The sequence below is a fragment of the Natator depressus genome, chromosome 3, assembly GCF_965152275.1.
Source record: "Natator depressus isolate rNatDep1 chromosome 3, rNatDep2.hap1, whole genome shotgun sequence".
In the NCBI taxonomy this organism is placed as follows: domain Eukaryota; kingdom Metazoa; phylum Chordata; order Testudines; family Cheloniidae; genus Natator; species Natator depressus.
This window is the reverse complement of record NC_134236.1, coordinates 141,829,849-141,854,944: the sequence shown is the minus strand read 5'-3', so window position 1 is coordinate 141,854,944 and position 25,096 is coordinate 141,829,849. Positions and strand designations below refer to the sequence as shown.

Genomic DNA, 25,096 nt, shown 5'->3' with positions numbered 1-25,096 from the left:
TTGCTGGATTTGTGAATCCTCCGCTCTTAAAATCCCGTGGCCCTTGGGAACATATGGCAAGCCTGTCCAAAACCACATCTAATGCTAATCAGTTATGTGGATTTCAAACCTAATAGCTGTAATATTAACCTTCCCTTTCACCACTCTCTGATATTATTTAACCAAGTATTAAGATATCATTTGAAAGTTATGACCGTAGTAAGAATTTGCTGCTAAGCAGGATTTGTATATATTTAACAGCTGTTTACATTTCTAATGTTAACATTAAGAATTTATGAGGAATTAGCTTGAAATACTTCACTTTATTAATACACAGACCACAAAGAACAATAACGCTCTTGAGACTTCAATAAGGGATCTAATGAAAATGATTGTGGAAAGATCCTTACAGCGCAGTACAAGTTACTCTGGATGCAGAAAGTTGCACGGCTCAGGTATTTATCCACAAAATATTTCTGTATATTAGGTTATGAAAATCACTTGGGCAAGGTTATATGGAAGCTAAACCTGTTTAGATGATGGTGCTAGTGAATCTTTTCTCTTACTTCACAAGATTTTTCTCAAATTCTCACCTCTTTTCCTGTTCCAGACTCCTCAATTCTACCTTCACCTTCCCACTAGACTTTACAATCGTAGTTCTGTTCAGAGCAGTAGAGGACAGCTTTGGAAACGCACTTCAGGACTACCCTGTTACAAGAATCAATAGTTCAGGGTCAGAGCCATCCCAGGCATTTTTAAAATAACCTGGTTTGTACAGGTAAGTGAAACAGAGACAGACCAGGCGGATGAGGGATGATTACTATTTTCTTTCAGTAACCCAGAGTAGATTGGAGTACAGCCAATATTTTGGAATACAGGACATTTTAAATGCCTAATAATTCTATTGTCTAGGAGGCCAGTTTATAGTCAAGCAGTGCTTCAAATTAAGTTTCTCCTTTCTCCTCTAATTTTTTATTAGAAACTTGAATACTAAAGAACAAGTCTGACAGACCTATTTAGGGTAAATTTAAAAAATAGGAATAAAACTCACTTCTGTTTTGTTAGAGATTTGTAGCGTTAGGAAACATTAGCGATCCCTAGGAAGTTAATAGGATGTTTCTAGGCAGGTCTCTGAAGAAAACGTATTTTTCCCTTCTGCAGAATGATAGAGAGCTACACACAGATGAATGCTTTCAAATCACAAGCATTTAATTTTTTAAATGTTAAGTGAGAGATGTAAATATATATGCATGTTAGCAACAGAGTGCTTAAAAGCATACCGAAAACATATTCCATACACAGTTAGCAATAGAAGTCTGTACAAAAGTAATAAAGTTACACAATATAAAAAATACTCCATAGTTATAATTTAAAAGAGGGGGAAAAAAGACAAGGGAATTGATTTCTCAGTTCATATAATTTATTGCAGTTAGCACACAGTTTAAAAATTCACCAACACACCAATAGTACAAAACTAAACAGCATTATAAGTTATTCCCCCTTCAGGAAAATAAAACATACTATGATTGTCAAAGCTAGATGTCAGTCTAAGTTTTAGAACAAAAGAAGAATGTGAAACTAAGAAAAGAAAATAAGCAATCACTCATGAGGACCACAAAAAAAATCCAAGAGAAAGTCCATTTTTCTCAGACACTGATTGTCTTTTCTAAATTAATAAAATAATGTATTTTTAAAACCTAGAAACTATTCAAGTAACTAAAGATAATGCTCCAAGGCCATTTTCACAGCTTTTTTTTGTTTTGTTTTAAATGCCATTACAGGGTACAGCCAACTTAACACACATTTGACCAAATATTTCCAAAACAGTCCAGCAATACACAATGGAGTTTTCCATTCAGTATCTTAAGCACAAAAATAGGCTATGTTTACAGTAGTTAAGGCGATCAAATTTTAAACAAAAGCAGAAAAAGAAGGAAAAACAGCAAACGTTTTCCATGCTACTCCCATAGACCTTATTTGTAAGTGCAAGACAGGAAAACAAACACTGTGCAAAATGCTTTTGACCTGTATGTTGGTCATTAAAACCACACATCAGGCTGCAGTCTCTGCTGCTTGGATACACATAGTCCACTAACCACCCTGCTCCTCCCCCCCCCTTTCCCCATGTCAATCAAAGCATTCTAGTCCTTTCAGCCTGGGGCTTTTTCAGTCTCTAGAATCTTTTCGGGGGGGGGGGGGAGGGAATAATAATGACCTATTGTTAATTTGTGCAGCAGGAATTCTAAAAATGCTCATCTGGGTAAATGTATGCATCTAAAGTTTGAGCTGGCATGGATTTTGTGCAATTAGGTTTTCTTTTAATAAATGCACACAGCACATGCAAATCTTTAAGCCTGTTTGTAAACATTAATATCTTCCTTCTTATGTTGCTAAATTATCAACTTGTAGCTTAAGTTTTATTCAACTTAAAGACAGTGGGAAAGTAAATTTAAATTATATAAAATAAAAACAGTGCATTTATGTTCTTCACAACACCAGTTTTTTCAGTGGTGTTTTTTCCTAAGGAAATTAAATAATTTTAAACTCACTCATTAAAGTTATACAATGCAAACAAAGACAAAAATATACTGAAACTCATGCATTTCTGTAGCGTTAATATTTACTTTTCAAAACTCAACTAAGAGCATCAACACAACCTGCCAAGTTCTTTGACCACCCCCCCGCCCATGTAATCAATTACAGTATACAATAACGGTAATTCACATTTTTAAACACACAGTTCATCATTGCTGAAGCTGCAATATCCTTTTTCATCCCAAGCAAACCTTCACAGACTGCACAGACTCCCAGTGATCCCAGTGTACTTTCAGAATTATTTTTTCCAGTGGGAACTGTCAGAAATCCAGAAGTTGCCATAATAAGTTTTAAGTCAACTGCTTGTTTAAAAATAGATAATCCAGCATTTCAGAAATTTTCCATTTGGGTCTAAAAGCATTCAGGTTTCCAACAGCTAGAAAGAACTCATACAATTTTAGAAATGTAAAGGAACTAATAAAACTGAAGGGGATTTCTACATTCATATTTTAAAAATAATGAAAAACATTTGGGTTTTAAAATAATGCAGTGTTTGAGAGGTGGAAGAGAATAAAGCAATATAAAAATCTTTTTACAATTTGAGATTTCCCTTCACAGCAAAGTATTTACTGGCTTATATTCCAAAATGAGGGGGGGAAAAATGCTCTGTAGTTTATTATTTTGTCATATTATTTCTAAAGTTCATTTTCTCAGAGTGCTAAATTAGTGAAATGTTCATGCTGCCTTAAAGTGCAAAAACAAGCTAATAGTCAAACTTTCAGATCAAGGAAACAAGATTGCTTTTAGACTGTACCACAACTATATAGATATTTATATATATATATATTATTTATATATATAAAATTATTTCCAAAGTTCTTGTGAGCTATCTTCTAAGGTCCAGTCTCTGACAGTAGGTAAGCTCAGTGCTTCACTTTTGACAGACAACGAGTTCACCAACTCACAGTGAAACTTCCGAATGTGTCTGTAAAGGTCTCCAGACTGCGTGAACCTGCGTTCACACCACTTACAAGCATGTGGCTTCTCCCGGGTGTGAACCACAGCATGGCGGCTCAGGTTGTGGGAATACTGGAAGCTCTTCCCACACTGGGTGCAAGTGTAGGGCTTTTCACCTGAATGAGTCCTCTCATGACGTTTCAAGGTGTACATGCAAGAAAAAGTCTTACCACACAGGGAACAGGTCGGGACATTGACATCAGTAGCAGGCTTGCTGCGGATCCCATCCTGCTCTCGAAAGTGCGTGCTTAAATGGATCTGCAGAATGTGGGGACTAGGAAAGACTTTGTTGCAGAGAGGACACATAAAAATTTGGCCAGCAGGGCTAAGTATATTTGACACATAAGGGAGCAAACTGCTGTCCATGTTTCCTTCCACCTGGACTCTCTCATTCTCAGGAGTTATCATTTCATCATCGCTTGCTTTGTCCTCTCTATCTAGCTCCCTTAAAACAGAATCTTCCCTCATTGGAGCCAGGTGGGCTGGCTCATAATGTACCCTGTTATTAGTGCTCACACTTTCTTTCACAGTGCTATGTTCCATGTCATAGTCATTAGTGCCAACATCACTTTCATCACAGGAAGCCTCTTTCTCCACCTTCACCTGAACCAAGTTGTTTCTAAGCATGTCCTGTGAAGAGAAATAAGAACTGTTCAGATTTTCTACTCCTGAAAGGCTGGACTTGACAGACAGGTCCAGCACACAGTCAACATCTGCTGAATCCCTCATGGAGGTGACAGACCTCTGGGACAAAGACTCTGTTGAGCTGCAGGGGCTGGCTACTGTTTTTCCAGCTGCTGTTGCGTGTGTCTCTGCCTCTCCGCCAGTCTGGGGAATGCCTGCTGAGTCTGAGGGCAATCTCATCCACATGTTCCCAGGCTCAGCCGCCAAGTCCCTTTTGCTAGGCAGGATGTTCAATTTTTCATCTTCTCCTTCATCTTCATCACTGGGTAAATCCCCTGCTATGTGGCTGCTGCCATCGGAGAGACTCTCCACTTTGTCCGAACAACTTGAGGCATCTTCTTCCTTCTTTGTACTGTCTGCTTCTGTGGTGGCTTTCTCTTTCAGCTTCTTTTTGCAGACTTTGACAATGTCATACATGTGGAGATAACTGGCAGCTGCTAGCACGTCTTCAATGGGCAAGTCTTTGAACTGGAGTTTCCCTTCATACATGAATTCAAGCAGGAGAGCGAAAGCTGGGGCTGTAACAATGTCGCTGTTCAAATGAACAATGTCCCTTTTGTCCAGCTGGTCCTTGTAAAAGAGGTGGAAATACATGCTGCATGAAGCCAGTACAGCTCTATGAGCTCGGAACTGGGCATCTCCTACTAGGACTGTGCAGTCACAAAGAAAACCCTGATGTCTCTGCTCACTCAGACACTGTAGCAAATGTCTACTATGATCAGGAAACTCCATATTGTCTTCATAACCTATAAGCAAAAAGATTTTTTTAATTAAATACGGGTAGAAATATAGCAAACCTACAAGTACAAATTATGCTCTAGAAACTATTATTTAATTCCCTGGATTTTAGTCAAGTGACAACCATGCCGCAACTAATACACATTCAAAATGATTAACACCCCACAAAACACACTAAAGTTATTTTTATGACTAGACTACAGCAGACCACAACTGCTTTTGATAAGAGTGTAGGTAAAGCAATCACTAATTATTTTTCAAAGTATCACTGTTGTTCCTTAAGTCTGTACAGTGATCCTTTTTAAGCTACTTAAAACACTAGATTTAAGATAGACTCAAAATACTGTAGGTTTAAAAGTTGGATTTTCACAAAGAAAAAAGTGTATTTTGAGAATTAAACAACTTTCTCTACAAAGTCAAATTGTAACAACCACAAAGAAGCTTACTGCGTGAAGACAGATGTTACTACCTTAAAATCTACAGGTATAACATACACAAGGGATCCCAAACAGACAGCAAAAGCAAAGATTTTAGAAATTTAAAGAACAAAAAATTATCACACTTATGTTGACATACTTTCAAGGTTTTAAACTTTCCCCAAGCAATATGAGAGCAAAATATTTTATATTAATGGGTAAAACTCCTGAAGAAAGCTATAGACTAAAATGAAAACAAATGTTGATTATACAAGAAGACTTTTCTTCTTTGCAGAGAGAGGCTTTTTAAAGATGCTTTTCCCCGACAGTTTGCAATACCAAAGTAAAACAAAGTATTTCAGCATGGCTGTGTCAATTATTCCAGATACTATTCTTCCAAAGGCATTGTTTTCCTACTCACCTTCCTTGAGGAGAAAATCAAGGAAGTGCAAGAGTCAGAACTCAGCTAGCATGTAAAATTTCAACTTAAAAAAAAAAAAAGGCTAACCTATTCCCCCTCTTCTGTGACTAAAAGCAAAGTTCTATGAAACCATTTAAACACAGATTGTGCATTTTGGGGTTGGCATGTATTACTGAAAAATAATTATCCCTCACAATCCAAGATGTATTAAAATTTATAACCCAACCTGAAATATATTCTGTAAAATACCATTGCTAGAATAAAGCAAGAAGATTTACAATACAATCACTTTAAGTGCCCCACAGCCAACATCAATCCTAATCCTTAAGAGGGCTAAAAATAAAGATTGGAGGGCAGCTCACAAGGTAGCTGTGATCAAATTAGGAGGCTGAAAGGACAGAGAGGGACGAAGAAGGAAGCTTATAAACATCTGATCCAGCTGACTGTGGCCATATGGCAGCTGCTGCCCAGATAAAGAGATTAAGAATAGAGGAGTGCGATTACAGCTGTCTGGCCAATTCAGGCAGCTCAAATCTACAAGTTCTAAATTAGTCGCGAACACAAAAACTCCCTCAAATAATTGTTGTTATGCTGAAATAAAAGATCTCAAATATGCATCTGAGAAAGAAAAGAGGAAACCAGTCAAGCTATTCTCCTGGGGACAAAAGTTTTGAAACACACAACTGATTTCTATCTTTCAGACAGTACAGCTGTATGCTTTTGTAGTTCTAGGCTGCTGGATCTTTAAACATGAAGTTTAATGGTAGAATTCACAAAACATTTAAACTGGAATTATTTTTATATACTTTTTCATATTTCATTCCAAAATATATTTTTGCTTTATCACCCTTAGAAAATAATACAAAATAGAAACCAGAACCCTCACTGTCTGCAACTAAAATCTTCTCAATTTTGGTCAGAAATAATGAGCGAACTTGTTACCTCAATGCTCTAAAATTATAAATTATATATAAAAGTTTCTTCTGATAACATGCACAGGAACACATACTCTCATGCTACAGCCTAAGCTTTTCAACTGCAGAAAGTACACTTACCCATTTAATACTCAATTTCATATATTATCCCTAAACTTGGTTAGAAAAGTAATGCGATTTTTCTGAAATTAAATAAACACATCAAAACAGAAATATGCTGTATCTAATCTATTACTACTCCTACCTTTAGTACACATAAACCTGATTAAGTCCTTTCCTCTGAGTCTTGCTGGCTCCAGGTCTGTTAGATCGGTGGAAAAAAAGCAGACTAAGAGAGACAGATGCAAAGTGGAGATGATGTTAGAGAGGAATGAGATACCTTCTCCACACACAGATCTGCACACACTAACTCCCTGTCTGTGTGTTAGAATAAAAGGCTGAGGGATGGCAGGCTGTCAGCTGCTCTGACATCATGTTCAGATGGAAATGCTACCTCCAGCTGTGCTCCTTTTAATGCCATATGCTACTCCTCTACACTCCTGCCACCAGCTTTTTCTTAGGAGAACTTTTCTCTTCTGTTAGTATAAACAAAATACTTCAAAGTCTCTTTTTTTCAAACTTTCTAACAGGAAAAAAAATGAAAATCCTAAACATATGGGGCTCTACTGTATTTATGGGATAGCAACACTTCTGTCTAAAGATGGTGGACTGCTTTATATATTGACAGCATACTCAAGCTACAGGGCTATCCAGGAAATCCATACTGATTCATTTTTTATTGAACCCAGAGGTTTAGTTACAAAGCTGACATTTTTAACTAAATCTATTTAACTCAACTTATAGTCCACCACTTCAACATCAGTACCTTTAACATTTTTTGGGGAGGAAGGGGTAAACAGCAGAGATAGTAACCTAACAATCTAAATATATGCCATGACAGAGGCTGTCAGCCTTACTAAAGCATTATTTTACTCAAGTTTAGCCACTGCTTATAGATCATCTCTGTATGTTTCCTTGGACTGTCATTATTATTCTGATGCATAAATATCACGCAACACTGAAGTTGGACTTTTCTTTGAGAAACCCTTAAGACTACATTATTTCATAACAGTGAAATAAAATTAAAGATCAGGAATGCAGGAAATAGCTTTAATTGAACTGTTGTGCATTTTGTACCTGGAAATATGATCTTACCTTTTCTGACCTGGGAAGTATCCTATCTCCCCTCTGCCCCATTCCAAAACCTTTTATAGTCTACTTTGTAATATTCTTGTGAAGTTGTCAAATATATATCTAATACATTTGTTGTAAAAAGCTCTTAAGTTCAGTTCTGATGTTTTGAAAGGCTGACAAAATAGTCCTGCAACCTAAGCTGGACACACTTGTGCTGTGTTCACTGTGCTGACATCTGTGAATGTCAAATACATCTCTGCATACACACACATTCAAGGGGGTGGGAGGAAAGACTGTGGCCTCCTATCAGCCAGAAAAAGCAATGGTCTTAGGTCATGAATTACCATGTGGAGATCTAAAATGGGATGTGGTAATCAATCATCAAAATCAAAGAAGTCAAACAGGACAGAGCAAGTCGTCAGCCTAACTTTCTTTATCACATGAACCAGACTCAAGATAAGATGCTCATGAAATCAACTTCTCAGCAGTGCTTCACCACATCTTCCCCTCACCAGCTCCAACTAACTACAGCACCTCCCCGGTTACTATACAATACTAGGACCAGTCAGTTACCAAGGGCTAGGGGAGAATCTGTCACTGTATTATTTATAGAAAGTATTTTCCCCCTGCTTCTCAGAAAGTGCTGCAAAAGGTCGCAGATAAAAGCACCTCTAACTCACTCTGCTCCCTTGTGTGTACATGTATAATGTGCACTGGCTAAAACAAGACATACAAAGCAAAGAGACAAAAAACAGAAGCAGTGGCAGCGCTCAGAGCCGAGGAAAGGAAGCAGCCAAACGTGCAGGAAAAACAGACTTAGGTCACAGCAGCAGCAACAAAACAAAAGTAACCAGAAGCGCTGAGCAGCAAGTCTGTTGCGTGGGGCTGCTGCGCTCCCCCCTCTGTACAGCTGCGCGGACACCCCACAGCCCAGGGACATCAACTAACTCTGCTCCTACCACACACAAGGGACTCGTTCCTCGCTGCACCGCCTGCCCCCCAGCCCATCCCCAGCGCCCCCCAGCACCACCTGCCCCGATCCCCACCGCCCCCCAGCACCACCTATCCGCAACCCCACCGCCCCCCAGCCCAGCCCCACTGCACCACCTGACCATGCCCAGCGCCCCCCAGCCCAGCCCCACCGCACCGCCTGCCCCATCTCCACCGCCCCCCAGCACCACCTATCCCCAGCCCCAGCGCCCCCCAGCCCAGCCCCACCGCACCGCCTGCCCCCCAGCCTCAGCGCCTCTTAGCCCCACTGCACCACCTGTCCCCATCCCCGGTGTCCCCAGCCTCCCCACCACTTGCCCCGCTGCACCGCCTGCCCCCATGTCACTCCCTAACCCCCCCCCCCACTTCAACTTGGGACCGCCCCCCCATTTACAGCAGCGGGGGCGGGGGGGAGGAGAGCGGGACTCACACACTCCGGAGCGGCCCTAAGTCCCCGGGCTCCCGGCGCCTCTTCACTCACTTGCTGCTTCGGGCTCTCGTCCTCCCCCCGCCCGGCTCCCCGCCCCCCGGCTGCGCCGCCCGCTCCCCTCCCCCCCCGGCAGCTGAGGAGCGGGGCAGCCGGCGGAGCGAAGCGGGCCCCACGCTCAGGGGCTCCCCATGGCACCAGCGTCCAGAGACAGCGCGCAGCCCGGAGCCAGCCGGGCGGGGGGGTCGGGGAATGGGGGGAGCCGGGCGCACGCACGGCGGCGGCGGCGGCACAGACGGCCAGGGCTGCAGCACCCAGATGTTCCCCACCCCTCCCTCTCCGTTACTGACTGACAGGCTAGCCTGCCCACTCCGCCTCCTCCTCCAATCAGAGAGGCAAAGAGGTGTTGACAGACAAGGCCTGCCGCCCAGTGAAGGAAGAAGAAAGGCCTTCACCTCTGACCAATCAGAAGGAAGAGGGCGGGGCTCTCGGCGCAAAGGCGGAAGGAAGGGTGGTTGCCTGCGCGCAGGGAAGGGGTGGAGCGAGAGATGGGGCGGGGTGTTCGTGCCAGGAGGGGGCTGAGCTTCATTATCAGTGCTGTTTCCCCTCCCCCCCGCCTCACTCTGGGGCTGAGAGAGCTGAAGGAGCTGGACCAGGCGTGATGCACTGTGGGACAGTGTAGGACTGGAGGGTGGTTTCTAGATAGGGGCAAGGCCAGGGGCAGTTCATGGACCTGCCCCAATGTAACCCTCCGCCTCTGGGACAGGGTGCCTGTCTGGCCTGCACCACCCCCGTGCACCATGGCTGCTCCCAGCACCCTGGCTGAATGGGAGCCTCTCAGATCAGCAGAAAGGGATGGGGACTGCCTCCCCCCAGTGGGACAGAGCCACCAATACGTACCTACCGGGAGTTGCCCATCCAAATATCCTGTAACCTAGGGGGATGTGCACTGAGCTAGGCGCACATAAATTCTGGTCCCTGCTCTCCTAATTGATAGTCATGTTTCTATGTACCTTATAGCCCACGTTACTGACCAAAGCCTTATACCTTAACTTAAAAGGCTGTCAAGTATTAGCCTATCACACTTTATAAATACATTATACAAGAGATGGGCCAAGGTCACTTAAGGCAGAACTTGGAATTGAACCCAAGTCTGTAGTGTAACAGACCTCTTGTTACTCAGCCAAGTTGCCTTTGAGACAGAATATACCAACTCTGTGTGCCTGGGTTATCCTACCTCTGTTTGATCAAACTTTCTTCCCAGACCCAGGGACAGAACTCAGGATTTCCAGTCTCCAGAATTCTACTATTGTTTAAGCAAACAGTAAATAATGCACTGGCAAAGTGTATGCTTTCCTCTATGGCAAGAGCAATCAATAGAAGTGAGGCCAGGGACTTTGGTGGGGTCCGGACTCAATGGGGAGTGAAAATAATGTGGGTGTAGGGACTGCAGGCCTGCTGTTGGGCCACAGCAACAAGGACAAGGCATGGTGTGACAGCTCCACACAACTTTGTGGTGGGTTAGAATATGTAATATATAACAATCAAAGGCAGCAGGGGCCAGACTTGAAGAGCTGAGGACTTTGGTAGACACGGGACAGTTGTCAAGACAAGTTGGAAATCACCAAGACTACCATAACTGTGGGCCTGTGATAACAGGCCCTGCACACATTCACCATAAACCCTCACTATGTGTAGGCTGATCTCATATGGCATTTTCTGTGCAACTTAGCAAAGGAGTAGTTTGCAGGGAGTGTGTGTGTGTGTGTGTGTGTGTGTGTGTGATTTTTTCCCCACCAATTTCAGGTTAAAAGATAGCATATAACTCCAGTATGAATTTATGTAGAGAAAAAAGTGCACAAAAGTAACAATAGAACAAGAATCAAAAGGGAAACAGCTATATTATGTGAATCCAAAATGGAATGAAAATATCTCTTTTTATATACATTTTTGTATAATTATTTCATCTGGAAAGCACACTTCACTAAGTTACAGCATTATAAAAAAGTACACCAAGGTCCTATTTTGGCTAGCTTATTTGACAGCATCACTTTGCATACTATGTAGCATCTGGAGCCCAGGTGCCCATCTTGTAATAATCCTGTTTCTCTTTCCTCCACAACCATTACAAAAATCCACCCTATTCTTTAGGTTCTTGTGGGCAGATTGCTCATACACATCTTACCTTCCATATTGACTACTGCAGACTCCTTGGCTTTTTTTTATACTATTCTCAAACCCTTCCAGCCCATCCGAACTACTGCCACCAAAATCTTACTTTCTTATTGTTTCAACTATGTAACTTGTCCCTTTTTTGAATCATGCCACGGACTCCACATTGTGTTATGCATTGCATCCCTGTCTTCAAGGCCCAACAGCTCAAACCTAGTCTCTTCCCCCTCACCTCACCCCATCAATTCCTCTCGGACACACTTTCATCTTCTCTTGACAAAAATTTGTGCCTGTTTCCTATGTCTGGAATGCCTTTCCAAAATTTGTTTGCCAAGCCTGCACTCTCACCTAATTCATATAACCCTTAAAACTAATTTAAATAACACTTAGTAACTAATTTCAAAAGCATTTGCTAAAATGGATTTACATTTATTTTTATACTATATATTGTGACAAAGTTCCTGCTCTACCTTGGTGGGTCTTGCGTTTATTGGTGGATTTGCTCACCTTGGAGCTTCACGGCAGCCCTCAGCTTGGCCGTTTTTGTGAACCCACAGTCCAGGTCGACTCCTCCTGTGTCTGACCAGGAGTTGGGAGGATTTGGAGGGAACCCGGGCCCGCCCTCTACTCCGGGTTCCAGCCCAGGGCCCTGTGGAATGCAGCTGTCTAGAGTGCCTCCTGGAACAGACAGAGAAAAAGCCGTCTACCAGAGGAACACTGCCCGGGGAATCTACAAATCGCCGTGGAGGGGGTCTAGGACTGAGTAACTTTCGAACTGTGCTCTCGTGTTGGGGGAGGCCTTGACTGTGTCTTAACTGTGTTTGTAGGAACACAGGGGGTGTGGCACGGAGCTGCCCCCGATCCATCTGTGTCCCCCTAACCCCCACGCTACCATCTTCACAACTGCCTCCTCCACCATCTTTGCTGGCTGTCTAACATCTGCCTCTGGACTTAGCTGCTCCCCCTGATTCCACCGCATGGGCCAGAAGCACCAGCCAACCAAACAGGACTCTCTGGACAAGCATACGGTGGTTCATGTGCCCTATCCACCCCACAGCTTGTCCCTTTCTACCTGACCCCAACTCCTGTCAATTGCCTGCCACCGCCCCCGCTGGGGCATCGGCAATGGAGGACACCAGGGTGACCTCCACCTCTGCCATGCCCATCACCTCCCCAGACTCTAGGGAAGCCCCCCCAGCTGGCGGGAAAGGCCAGGGCAAGAAGAAGGGGAAGGGCCCTGCTAAAACCCCAGGCCCTCCGTGGCAGGGGCCACCCCCACTGCTGCGGCCCTGCCACCGACCACGGCGTCCTCCGCCGCTGCCTCCTCCACAAGCTCTGCAGATGTCCCTCCCTCAGCCCCCAGGACTATGCCCGGGTGGCAGCAGCCCCCCTTGCCTGCCGCCTCATCATCTCTCCCGCCCACCGCCTCCGCCACCATCAATAGCGGCCGGGGCCCCTTTCCCACCATGACAAGGAAGCACGGAGTCCGATGCCTCCTGGTGCCCACCTCACCCCATGTGGAGACGTACGTGCGGGCGTTGGTGAGGGTGGTGTGGCCCTCGGCCATTGTGGCGGCCTCCAAAATGTACGGGAAGGTTGTCTTCTTCTTAGCATCGGAGGCTGCCACCCAGGAAGCAGTGGAGAGGGGCCTGGCGATGGGGGGGTGTTTGTCCCCCTAGAGCCACTAGAGGACCTGGGCGTCCGCCTGGTCGTGACCTCTGTCCCTCCTTTTCTCCCCAGTGCTGCCCTGTTACCCGCCCTTTCCACCCTGGAGAAACCTGTTTCTGTTATCAGCCCTCTACCTTTGGGCTGCAAGGACCCCACCCTCCATCACATCTTTTCCTTCCACTGGCAAGTGCAGCTTCTACTGCCGTCGGCGGCGCATGACGGAGAGGTGCTCGAGGGGTCCTTCCTAGTCCCCCACCAGGGGGCCCGTTACCGGGTGTATTTCTCCACGGGGGAAGCCCGGTGCTACCTCTGCTGGGCGTCAGGGCATGTCCGGAGGGACTGCCCCTTAGCCCGGCAAGGAGGGGCACCTGAGATCCCCGAGACCCGGCAAGACATCGGTCCCATCATTGCCGACGCCCCTGGCCGCCCGATACCCAAACCTGCCCCCCCTCCTATTCGGACCACCACTTCTCCCACTCAGGCCCAAGGGGCACCTCCCCTACAACGCCCAGACAAGCGGGAGAGCCCCGCCCTCACTGCTGACAATCTGATGGGGCCTATGGAGGAGGGTGTGGCAGAGGTGGAGGTCACCCTGGCATGGGAGAGAGCCTGCCCCAGGGAGAATTCTCCCTCCCTTATGCCGCTCCACCATCCCCCCCCAAGTCCCTGAGCCATCGCCTTTACCCCCTGACACGACCCCTGCTAACCAGCCCCCAGATGATGCCATGGAGGGCTGGGCCCTAGTCCAGGGGAAGCGAGGCAAGCGGAAGGCTCGAGCTCCACCTCATCTACCCGAGGCGGAGGCCCCCCGGAAGACCAGGAAGGGGGGCACTGATGCCGAACCTTCCGCTTTGCCCACAAGTGCGTCCCATCCACCGGTGTCAGCTGGGAAAGACGTGGTAGCACCGGAAGGTAGTGTCGCCCTTCCATGTGAGACCCTCCCCTCCGAGACCCTCGAGGAAGCCCATTCTGTCCTGACACTACCCGAAGCCCCTGTGAACCCGAGGCAACCGTCGTGGCGGGTGCCTGTGGGGAGAACCCCGGGGCGAAGGAAAGTGTCCTCTCCTCCATGTTCGAGGAGATCGAGGCCCTAGTTCTGACCCCGGTCACCCGGGGGAGGACGACTTTTTGCCAGCAAACTTCAATTTGGGCGACCTCACTCCACCCCTCTTTTCCCCATGTTCCCTCCCCTTAGCTGCTGCTTCTGCTCCCACCTCCGAGGAGCCCCTGGACTCCTCCATCGACCCGGCCGCTGATGGTGCCCCGCTGACGACCACCGAGCCTGCTCAGGTGACAGCTGGCGCCACGGGGCCGGGACACGAGTTGCCAGGGGCACCCCCCGTTGGTGCGGAGCAATCGATTTCCTTCCGAGGCGGTGGCCCAAAAGAAGATAATCCACCTCCTGATGCTGTGGCTGCTAAATCCACCATAGAGCCCGCGCCCGGTATCACTGAGAGCTCCCTCCCCACCCCCTTAACCCTCGAGTCTGATCAGGAGGCGCCACCATCCAGCTGCTTGCCTCCCAAAACCCAGAACCTCGCCTCTGCCCCTGCCCCTACCTCTACCTCTATCCAGTTGACCTCCTACAATGTCATTGCCGCCACCGGGGCTGCCTCCTTCCCTTTCCCAACTGATGACCCCCAGGGAGCGGTCTTTGTGTTCTCCTGCCCCAACCCATTAGGAGCTGCTATCTTCCCTCCACCGCCCCCTATTGCCCCAGAGCTTGAGGCGGGCCTAGAAGCTCCAGCCCATCAGGCACCCCGTCGGGGGTCCGCACCCTCCTTGTCCGTTTTAGTGGACCAGGGGGCTACACCAAGGGCCCCGCCGGGGAACAACCGGGAAACTGTAACCCCACCCCCCCAATGAGCTGCAAGGAGAGCTGCGGAAGTTTTTAGAGGATGTCCATGGCTCCCGTAACAAGGTACAACTTGCTCTCCAGCCATGGGGGGATTTTTTTCAAATCCTCTGGGCCACAAGGGCCCTCATGGGGGAAGATAAAGGGACGGGGAAGCAGGATGCCGCGGCCTACTGGCGGGTCCGCGTCTTCCGTGACCAATTACTCACCTACGGGATGGGTCAAGGACTGTTGCGCAGCCCGCTGGGGGATGCGAGCGTCCCTGCCAGTGAGGATCCCCCCCAGCCTCCCCCATGACACCTCTCACCATCGCAACGTTGAACACCCGGGGTTGTAGGATGGCTCTCCGCAGGTCCCAGGTGCTCTCCTTCCTTCGGGAGGGAGGGTACTCTGTGATTTTCCTGCAGGAGACCCATACGGATCCGACCGCCGAAGACGGTGGCTGGAGTGGGGGGACAGGCTCTACTTTAGCCATTCCACGATTCGGCAGGCTGGAGTGGCGACCCTGTTCTCCCCCGACCTACGGCCCGAGGTGCTACGGGTCGCCGAGGCCGTACCAGGTCACCTGCTGCATCTCCGGGTCCGTATAAAGGGGCTCGTGGTTAACGTCGTTAACGTCTATGCCCCGACATCGGGCCCGGAGCGGCTGCAATTCTATCAGCAGGCATCCGCTTTCCTTGGCACCTTAGATTCTCACGAGTGCCTGGTCCTGGGAGGGGATTTTAATACCACCCTCGAGGAGCGAGACCGCTTGGGGACCGAGCAGAGCCCAGCCACTGCGGACACCCTCCAGGAGATAGCTGAACATCACTCCCTAGTGGACATCTGGCGTGACCACCACCCGGATGACACTTCCACGTTCACCTTTGTCCAGGTGGAAGCCCATTGGTCGAGCCACTCCCAGTTGGACCACATTTATTTATCATGCTTCCATCTCTCACGAGCCCACTCCTCCAGCATTCGGCTGGCCCCATTTTCTGACCATCACCTAGCCACCGTGACAGCCTCCCTTTGTACGGAGAGGCCAGGGCCGGCCTACTGGCATTTTAACAACAGCCTGTTGGAGGATGAGGGCTTCGTGACGTCCTTCCGGGAATTCTGGCTGTCCTGGCAAGGACAGTGGCGTGCCTTTCCCTCGGCGCGGCGATGGTGGGACCTGGGGAAGGTGCGCGCCAGGCTTTTCTGCCGCGACTACACCCGGGGCACCAGCTGACGGAGAAATGCAGCAATAGAGCAGTTGGAACGGGAGGTCTTAGTGCTGGAGAGGCATCTGGCCGCCAGCCCCGAAGACCCGCTCCTTTGCGGAGCGTGCTGGGAGAAGCGGGAGGAGCTTCGGGCCCTCGAGGACCATCGGGCCCAGGGCACCTTTGTTCGATCCCGCATCCGCCTCCTTTGGGAGATGGATCGCGGCTCCCGCTTCTTCTATGCCCTGGAGAAAACGAGGGGGGCCAAGAAACACGTCACCTGCCTCCTGGCAGAAGACGGCACCCCCCTCATGGAACCGGCGGAGTTGTGTGGGAGGGCCCGAGCCTTCTATGCAAGTCTTTTCTCCCCAGATCCGACTGACCCTAGTGCTTGCAGAGTGCTCTGGGAGGAGCTCCCTACGGTCAGCGCGAGCGACCGAGACTGGCTAGAGTTGCCTCTCACTCTGGACGAGTTCTCGGAAGCCCTCCGTCGTATGCCCACTAATAAGTCTCCAGGCATGGACGGGCTGACCGTGGAGTTCTACTGCGTGTTTTGGGACGTCCTCGGCCCAGACCTAGTCACCGTCTGGGCCGAGTCTCTGCAGGGCGGGGTCCTCCCTGTTTCTTGCAGGTGAGCTGTACTCGCCTTATTGCCGAAGAAGGGGGACCTCCGTGATTTACGAAATTGGCGTCCCGTCTCGCTCCTCAGCACGGACTACAAAATCGTAGCGAAAGCAATCTCGCTGCGGCTAGGGTCTGTGCTGGCGGACGTGATCCACCCAGACCAGATCTACACCGTCCCGGACCTCAGTATCTTTGATAACCTATTTATGGTTCGGGACCTTTTGGAACTCGGGAGTAGAGATGGTCTGTCGTTCGCCCTCCTGTCCTTAGATCAGGAGAAGGCGTTCGATAGGGTGGACCATGGGTACCTCCTGAGCACTCTGCAGGCGTTTGGCTTCGGACCCCAGTTTGTGGGTTTTCTCCGGGTGCTATACACTTCCACAGAGTATCTGGTTAAGCTCAACTGGACCCTGACCGAACCAGTCAGCTTCGGGCAAGGAGTACGGCAGGGGTGCCCCCTCTCGGGCCAGCTGTACGCTCTGGCAATCGAGCCCTTCCTCTGTCTCCTCCGCAGGAGGTTGACAGGGTTGGTGCTGCGGGAGCCGGAGCTGCAGCTGGTCCTGTCGGCGTACGCTGATAACGTGCTCCTTGTGATCCAGGACCCCGGCGACTTGGCGCAGATAGAAGCTTGCCAGGCCATCTATTCGGCAGCCTCCTCCGCCCGGGTCAACTGGGTCAAGAGCTCTGGCTTGGCGGTGGGAGACTGGCGGCAGGCGAGCTCCCTCCCACCCGCTCTTCAGACCATCCGGTGGAGCGCGGGTCCACTGCTCTATCTCGGCATTTACCTTTCTGCCACGCATCCCTCTCCGCCGGAAAACTGGGAAAATTTAGACGGCGGGGTGATAGAGCGGCTCCGGAAATGGACGGGACTACTCTGATGTCTCTCCCTCCGAGGGAGAGCACTGGTGTTTAATCAACTAGTCCTGTCCATGCTCTGGTATCGGCTCAACACCCTGGTCCCGGCCCCGGGTTTCCTGACCAACCTCCGGACATCGATTCTGGGGTTCTTTTGGTCAGGAACACACTGGGCCCCTGTAGGGGTTCATCTACCCCTGAAGGAAGGAGGACAGGGCCTGAAGTGTCTACACACTCAGGTCCGTGTCTTCCGCCTCCAGGCCCTACAGAGGCTCCTCTTTGGTGCAGGCAGTTCGGCATGGAGCACACTGGTGCACGCCATCCTGCGCCGCATCCGAGGGCTCCGATATGACCGGCAGCTTTTATCTCCGTCCAGTAGGTCTTCTGCGAGACCTCTCGGGGCTGCCAGTCTTCTATCAAGACCTCCTCCGGACTTGGAAACTGTTTTTAATGACCAGGTCCATGGCGGCCACCGAGGGGGTAGATCTCCTCGCGGAGCCCCTGCTACACAACCCCCAGCTCCGTGTGCAGGTGGCGGAGTCCCGCTCGGTGCGCCAGAGCTTGATCCTGGCAGAAGTCACGAGAGTCGGAGACCTCCTGGACTATGACCGGGGAGACTGGCTGGATCCCCTGACGCTCACCTGGCGCATGGGGCTCTTCAGACCTCGCACCCCCTGGCGCGTACTTCAGGAGGCGAAGGCCGCTTTGCCGCCCGCTGCTCGACCTTACCTCGACCGGGTCCTGCTTGAGGGCACACCCCACCCACCCTCTACCCCAGGCCCGCCGGACCTTTTAATTGGACCCCTGCCCCGCAAACCCAATCGATCCCCTCACCCCTTCACTGCGAGCTGGCTGCATGAACTGCAGCCGGTATGCTTCCAAACTGCACCAAGGAAACATCTGTACACGCTCGTGCTCCTCACCCTAGTGTCCCGCCCCGACACAAAGTGGCGAGACCTTCTGCCACCTTTGGAGGATGAGCAGCCCCGGTGGGCCAGCTTATATTCCACCTTGGTTCCGAGGCCCGTCGGGGACATCAGTTGGCGGCTCCTTCATGGAGCTGTGAGCACGGGCACGTACTTGGCGCGGTTCACCCCCGTCCCAGATACTTGTCCCTTTTGTGGCGTGAGGGAAACCCTGGCGCACGTATATTTGGAGTGCGCCAGGCTGCAGCCCCTGTTCCAGCTCCTCACAAATCTCCTATTACGTTTTTGGTTGCATTTTTCCCCTCACCTTTTTATTTATGCACTCCCCATCCATGGCCTCACAAAGTCGCGGGATCTCCTAGTTAACCTCCTCCTGGCCTTGGCTAAAACAGCAATGTATAAAATCAGAGAAAGGAGGTTGGCCGATGGAGTTTCCTGTGACTGTGGGGCCGTTTTCCGATCCTCGGTCCGTTCACGTATCCGGGCGGAGTTCCTCTGGGCAGCGTCCACCGACTCCCTTGATGCTTTTGAGGAGCGGTGGGCGCTGTCCAAGGTTCTCTGCTCGGTGTCCCCATCCGGGTCCCTTTGTCTGACCCTTTGATTGGGGGAGAGAGTAAGGGACCCCAGCCCCAGCCATTGCTGCTGCGGACACCACCACTTTAGAGGGGTCCTTTCACACATGGGTGCACGTGCCCCCCCACCGGTTGTCCACCCCACAGCCTGCCCCTTTTGTTGGGTGCTTTCAGAGGAGGGAATTGTTGGTGACACTCGGCCGTGGCGCCAGGTAACTCGAGGGGGTGGCAGACCTTGAGAGTCGATGAAGCCCCCTCGCTCTGGACCACCAAGTAACTCGGAAGGGTGGAAGACCACGAGAGTCGAGGAAGCCCCCCGCTCTGGGCCCAGGCAAGCTTGAAGACTTCCCTCCCCTGAAGCTAATGAGAAAACAATTGTGATTGGTTGCTGTGTTACACATTGCATATGCTGTTGTTTTGTTTTGTAAGTGTGTTATGCAAATAAAAAAATACCTTTTTTGCTTCAAAAAAAAATTACTCTCTTATAGCCATCTGGCCCGACCCTGTCACAATATTTTAAATATATTTTACATGTATTTACACAGATACATTTAAACTATATTTTACGTAAACACATGCATGTATATACATTTGAATTGCCAATATGTATGCCTGAAGTGAGTAACCATATCATCATGGCTGTAACCCATGTCCTTCCTCCCCATTTTCCTTCTTGATGTATGTTATATCTTCAGTTGTCTGTCGAGTGCACTAAGGCCTTATCTTCCTAATACTTATATATGTGTAATTTAACTGATGTGAGTAATTAATTTGAAGCCAATGGGCTAAATGAGCCTCTATACAAAATTTTAAATATAAACAGGAGTTGTTCAGCTGGAAAGGGTTGGGAAGATTTGCTGTAAAGGGACATAAACATCTGGCAATACATCTGGCTCCTATGTACATTTATAAAGCACTGTTCATGTCAGGCATCCCAAGGTACTATTCAAAATAAGCACAAAATTTAAACTAAGAACATTCATAAGCCAGAGAAAATAGGAATGTTTTCAATTTATTATAAAATAAGAAATTAATCCAATTTATTGCACAAATACTGTTTGGGAGAATATACTACAGTTTTGGTGCAACACTGGGAAAAGCTCTTGCACCTTTGTGCCTGCTGACTTTAGTTTGTATCCTCCAGGCAACAAGTAAGCCTGAAGGTCTTTGGCTCATAACCAGTGCTGACACTGCAGTGTAGTACCAGGGGAGGGGTTCCAGCTCTGTTAAAGGTCCTGTCCTTCAAATAATTCATTAAAGCCGAGATCCTCTTTGTCTGTCTCTGGTCGACGTTGGAGATCCCGTGTCATGTTTTGAAAAGAAGAATGGTGAACTTCCACATGGCTCACCATTACTTCTCAAGATAAAAAAGTTCTGCTTCCAACTTCAAAGGCTGTGGATGATGAACTATTTCTGAGCATGTTGTATTGTAGCTGCCATGTCTCCCTGCACTTAGCGTAATACCCAGATTTAGTTCATTACTTGGCTAAGGGCTTTGAAATAGCTTGAGTATACAGCATTAGACTATACAAGATCAAATTCTGTTCTAAGGGTGGGCACAAAGAGGGTAATGTTGAGTCACAAAAAATCTAGGGTAAAAACACAAGACTGAGGGCCAAACCTGTAAGTAATTTTAAAACATTGCCATTATAATATGAAGCCCTTTAAAGGCTTGACCTTCAATACTTGCCTGATCAGCTAGCACATTTTTCTTGTACCCTCTGTTCTACAGTTTTTAATTTTTTCTTCTAATTGTAACACAATTCTGTAGTTTACAGAGTCCTCTGACAATCCCTGGTACCTGTGGATACTTCATGGACTTTGTTATTTTCTTTTGCAGAAGCCCCTGTACCTGTTGTCTAGGTGTATTGTGAGGTACCATAGTTACCATTTATTCCCTCTACTTTGCTCTTAGAAAAGAATAAAGAGTAGACTGAAACCACCCACCGGAGGCCAGTTGGCTTGTATCTATGTTGTATGGATCTTCTCAGTCCAGATATCATCACCAATGAGGTATTGCTGCTGGTTTGATTAAGAAGGAAAGCAGAAACAGGTACCTCAGTATAGTGAAAGCTATTTTAGAAATGTTTATAGTAGAATGGAAGTAGAGGTGACAGCAGAGTCTCTCTCTGTTTTCTGATCCCAGAGAATGAAAGTTAGGACTGGTGCTGCTGACACTCTCATATATTTTTATTCTGAGCCACAACAAAAGTTAATTGATGACAGTTTGATGTTCAGAAAAATTAAAAGTTAAATATTTTCTCGATCCAACCTCAAGCATGATGGTGAAGTGATGTCACTATGGAACTGAATTGTCTCTCTGGGGAATCATGGTTGGAGGATCTCCGAGGTAATATAATGCAGTCTTTGAATTGCATGAATTGGCTACATGTATAGTATATTGTGCATGTCTGACTGAATCAGTAATTCTTATCAGCTTTAGCTATGCTGGATAAGTCATCAAGATGTGCTCAGTTAAGAGCTCATCTCAGCATACTGGTCAGAAATTTTTCTCTCTCCTTTCACATGGTATAATGTGAGGGAATAGCAGCAGCATGAGGTAAAGTTTCTCCACTACCATGACCAGTACTAGCACCCATGTGATTACTCGTAAAGACCAATATTTATGATTGATGACGGGCTGGTGTACTTTCTCTCAGTTCTGCTACCCTTTTCTGGTGTACAGACTTACAAGTCTTTAAATAACAGCTGCTACTTTATGTGGGGACAGCTTTTGAGATCAATGACCCATTCTTTATGCTCGGGATCAAGTACCGTAGCTTGAGCAAAATGGTTATCTAGAAGAATGGAGTCATCTCAAGACTGAATGGATGGAGACTTGAAAACTGGAGTCTAGCACAATTCGTCTCTGAATATTAATGTCACTTTCACCAAATACAACCAAACCTTGATTTTATGAACACCAATCTTATGAAGGACTAATTATACAAAACATTTTCCCACCGTGAGGGTGTGTGATAGGGTGTTCACTCCACACCAGCCCTGAAAAAGTGAAGGAAGCTGAGAAAGGGCCAATTAGTGAGATAGGCCACACATGGGGGGTTAGGCTGGAGAAGCAACACCTGTTTGGAAGATGGAGCTCAGCTGATCAGGTGTGGGCTGAGCTATCTGTGCATTAGAGAGGGAAGGAGGGAACCCAGGGAAAGAGTAGGATCCTGAGACCCTGGCTCTGCGAGAAGGATGCACCCAGCAGACAAGTGGGAAAGAAAGCTTGTGGGAGATGGAGTAAGAAGCAGCCCAGGGAGAAAGTAGCAAGGTTGGGGACTGAGCAGACATTGGTGGCGTGTTGTAAACTTCCAGGGCTGGAACCCAGAGTAGTGAGCAGGCCTGAGTTCCCCTGCCAGCCACTGATGGGTCCAGTGAGATTCTATACCCTGGAAGGGAAAACCACATAGTGAACTGGACAGCGGGCTGCATCACAAAGAGGAAACTGCTGCTCTTGGAGCAAGAGACAAGCCACAGAGAAAGAGAGAGGACAATGGGTTGAGAGACCACAAGGGGAAGTGTCAGACCTGGAAGAGAGCTATTCCTCAGAGCAGCCATGAGGAGGCACCACCCTGTGACAGGAGGGAGGGAAATCCCATAATGAAAGTGATGTTGATGAAGAACAAGTTGACATCTTTCCATGTGCTGATGCCTTTAGTGCATTGCAAATTGCTTTACAGTAGTTTGAAGGACAAGGGGAAAAGTGATGCAGTGCACCATACTGTAACTAGGGCTTTGTACTTACTGTAATTTTGAGATGTTAAATTTTATGAACTTTGTGGTTTTTATGAACTCAATCCCCAATTAGTTTGTAAAATAGGGGTTCTACTGTAAGGATAACTCATCACCACCAGAACCAATACAAAAATATTTTACCTTGGCCTACAGGAATGACCTGGCTGCTAGTTTCCAGCCTGATCAATATAATTTTGGGTAACGTCTTCCATTTCACTTTGAGGCTGCATATCTACCTGATATGTATTGTAATTTGCCTCATTATTAAAAAGTACAAAAGCATGAAGTGCTTTTCAGTTAGTATGCTGACTGAACATTAAGCTCTGCAGGAATGATTGTTCAAAAGTCAAAAGAAAGTCAGACCTAGCTTTACAGAAAGAAAGAACTGCTGTTAACTTATTTTTTCATTTGGTCTCTATATATTTGTGCACACATCTGCCTCTTGTTCCATTTATGGAGGGCATACTACAGGAAGTATAATTAATTTATTGTGGCTACACTACTATTTCACTTTTTAAGGCACACCTTAAAAATACAGGTTTCAGAGTAGCAGCCGTGTTAGTCTGTATTCTCAAAAAGAAAAGGCGAACTAGTGGCACCTCAGAAACTAACCAATTTATTTGAGCATACGCTTTCGTGAGCTACAGCTCACTTCATCGGATGTGTGCTTATGCTCAAATAAATTGGTTAGTCTCTAAGGTGCCACTAGTACTCCTTTTCTTTTTTCTTAAAAATACAATATTTAAACAAAACCCAATTAAATTTTCTTGTGCTTTTTCTGTATTTCTTTTTGTCTTATTGTTGATTACAAAGACATTTGTGCCTAAACAGAACCTGTCTTCTTCCAATCAGTCTGTTCTTTCTGCTCAGTTCATTGATTAAATCATTTAATCACTCAAGGCCATATGTTATCATCTTGTGTAAAAGGTGTGGAAGGAGAAAAAGAATGTAGAAATCTATGCACAAAAGTGCCAGAATTCCAACACATCTCCCACTGTGAATCATAAAATATAAAATGTAGTGGCTATAGTTACAGAATATACATAGACCAGGCAACAGCTGTGCAAAAGGAAAGGAAGGTACATGGCAAAGGGGAGTGAAGCCATGTGATCTGAGGACATGGGTCATGAAGTAAAAGCCATATGTTAGTACTCTGGGTTCAATTCAACTGTCAACATAAGCTCCTATTCTTTGTTGTATTATTTTGTATTTGTTGTATTGCTCTCTGCTGCAATTAGCTTGAAGTACCTTAACTCGTGTCCATTATATATTCCTATTTTCCATATCTCATGGATGAGATGATGCCCCTCCTTTGATTCCTTCTTGCATCCTTTTCCTCCAGGTCACACAACCAATGTTACTTGCATATATAAAAACATGCATTTTGTCCCAGGCATATTGAATATGGCATCATATGCCTTGGCTACTCTTCTGCAATTGCAGTTCTCTTTTGAGGTAACCCAATCTGATTTTCCTCCCTGCACATTCACGGAGGGCTGCAAATCTCATGGGAACATGTCTCCAAAGAAATCACCAGATATTTGTGCTAGTTGGTAGACTGTGAGGTCTGGAAGAATTTGAAGGCTGGAAATATATTACTTTTAAATCAACAGTATTTTCATTCTATGAAAAGACCCATAATCCCTCTTTTCTTCATCACTATAGAAAGCTACAACTGGCAGAGAAGCACAAGTAGGGTGACCAGATAGCAAGTGTGAAAAATTGAAACACGTTTTTTTTCAAGGGGAGGGTATAGTTGCATATATAAGACAAAGCCCCTAATATTGGGGCAGTTCCAATAATATTGGGACATCTGGTCACCCTAAACACAGGTCTGTGACAAAGTTGAAGCTGAAAACCGTAGAACAATTCTCTCAGCCCATTAGAGGGTAGCTGTGTCGAGCCAAAGGAGATGGAGGGACCCAAACTGAGAAGCTGCCAAAAAGGAGAAGGCTTCCCATTCCATAGTCAAAGTCTCCTGAAGGTTGAGGCACGACAGTGCAAGCTGAAAAAAAAAATTGTAAAATTGCACTTTCTTGTTTATCCTGAGACTATAAAAGCATAAAATATTATATTTTCATTTGCATGGCTTGCCGGTTTTTATTTGGCAGCTACAATAACAACAGGCTACACTGAGCCCATAAAACAAAGTGAGAACAGCAGCTCATTTTTGTGGCAGAATGT

The 25,096-nt window shown here is 47.2% G+C and overlaps 1 protein-coding gene across 5 annotated transcripts; it reads right to left on the bottom strand.

Annotated features, from left to right (window-relative positions):
• Nucleotides 1-1,282: 1,282 nt before the first annotated feature.
• ZBTB18 (zinc finger and BTB domain containing 18) lies at nt 1,283-9,391 on the bottom strand. 5 transcript variants are annotated; one of them, XM_074948937.1, is made up of 3 exons: nt 6,970-7,134; nt 4,274-4,961; nt 3,996-4,161 (listed from the first exon to the last, which is right to left on the bottom strand). In XM_074948937.1, exons 1-3 carry the CDS (start codon nt 6,980-6,982, stop codon nt 4,131-4,133), a joined length of 732 nt encoding a protein of 243 aa, XP_074805038.1. In that variant the 5' UTR covers nt 6,983-7,134; the 3' UTR covers nt 3,996-4,130. The 5 variants fall into 5 exon arrangements, with proteins under 5 accessions (XP_074805036.1, XP_074805037.1, XP_074805035.1 ...); XM_074948935.1 differs by lacking the exon at nt 6,970-7,134 and adding an exon at nt 9,370-9,390 and having other exon boundaries at nt 1,283-4,961; XM_074948936.1 differs by lacking the exon at nt 6,970-7,134 and adding an exon at nt 5,791-5,813 and having other exon boundaries at nt 1,283-4,961.
• Nucleotides 9,392-25,096: the final 15,705 nt, after the last annotated feature.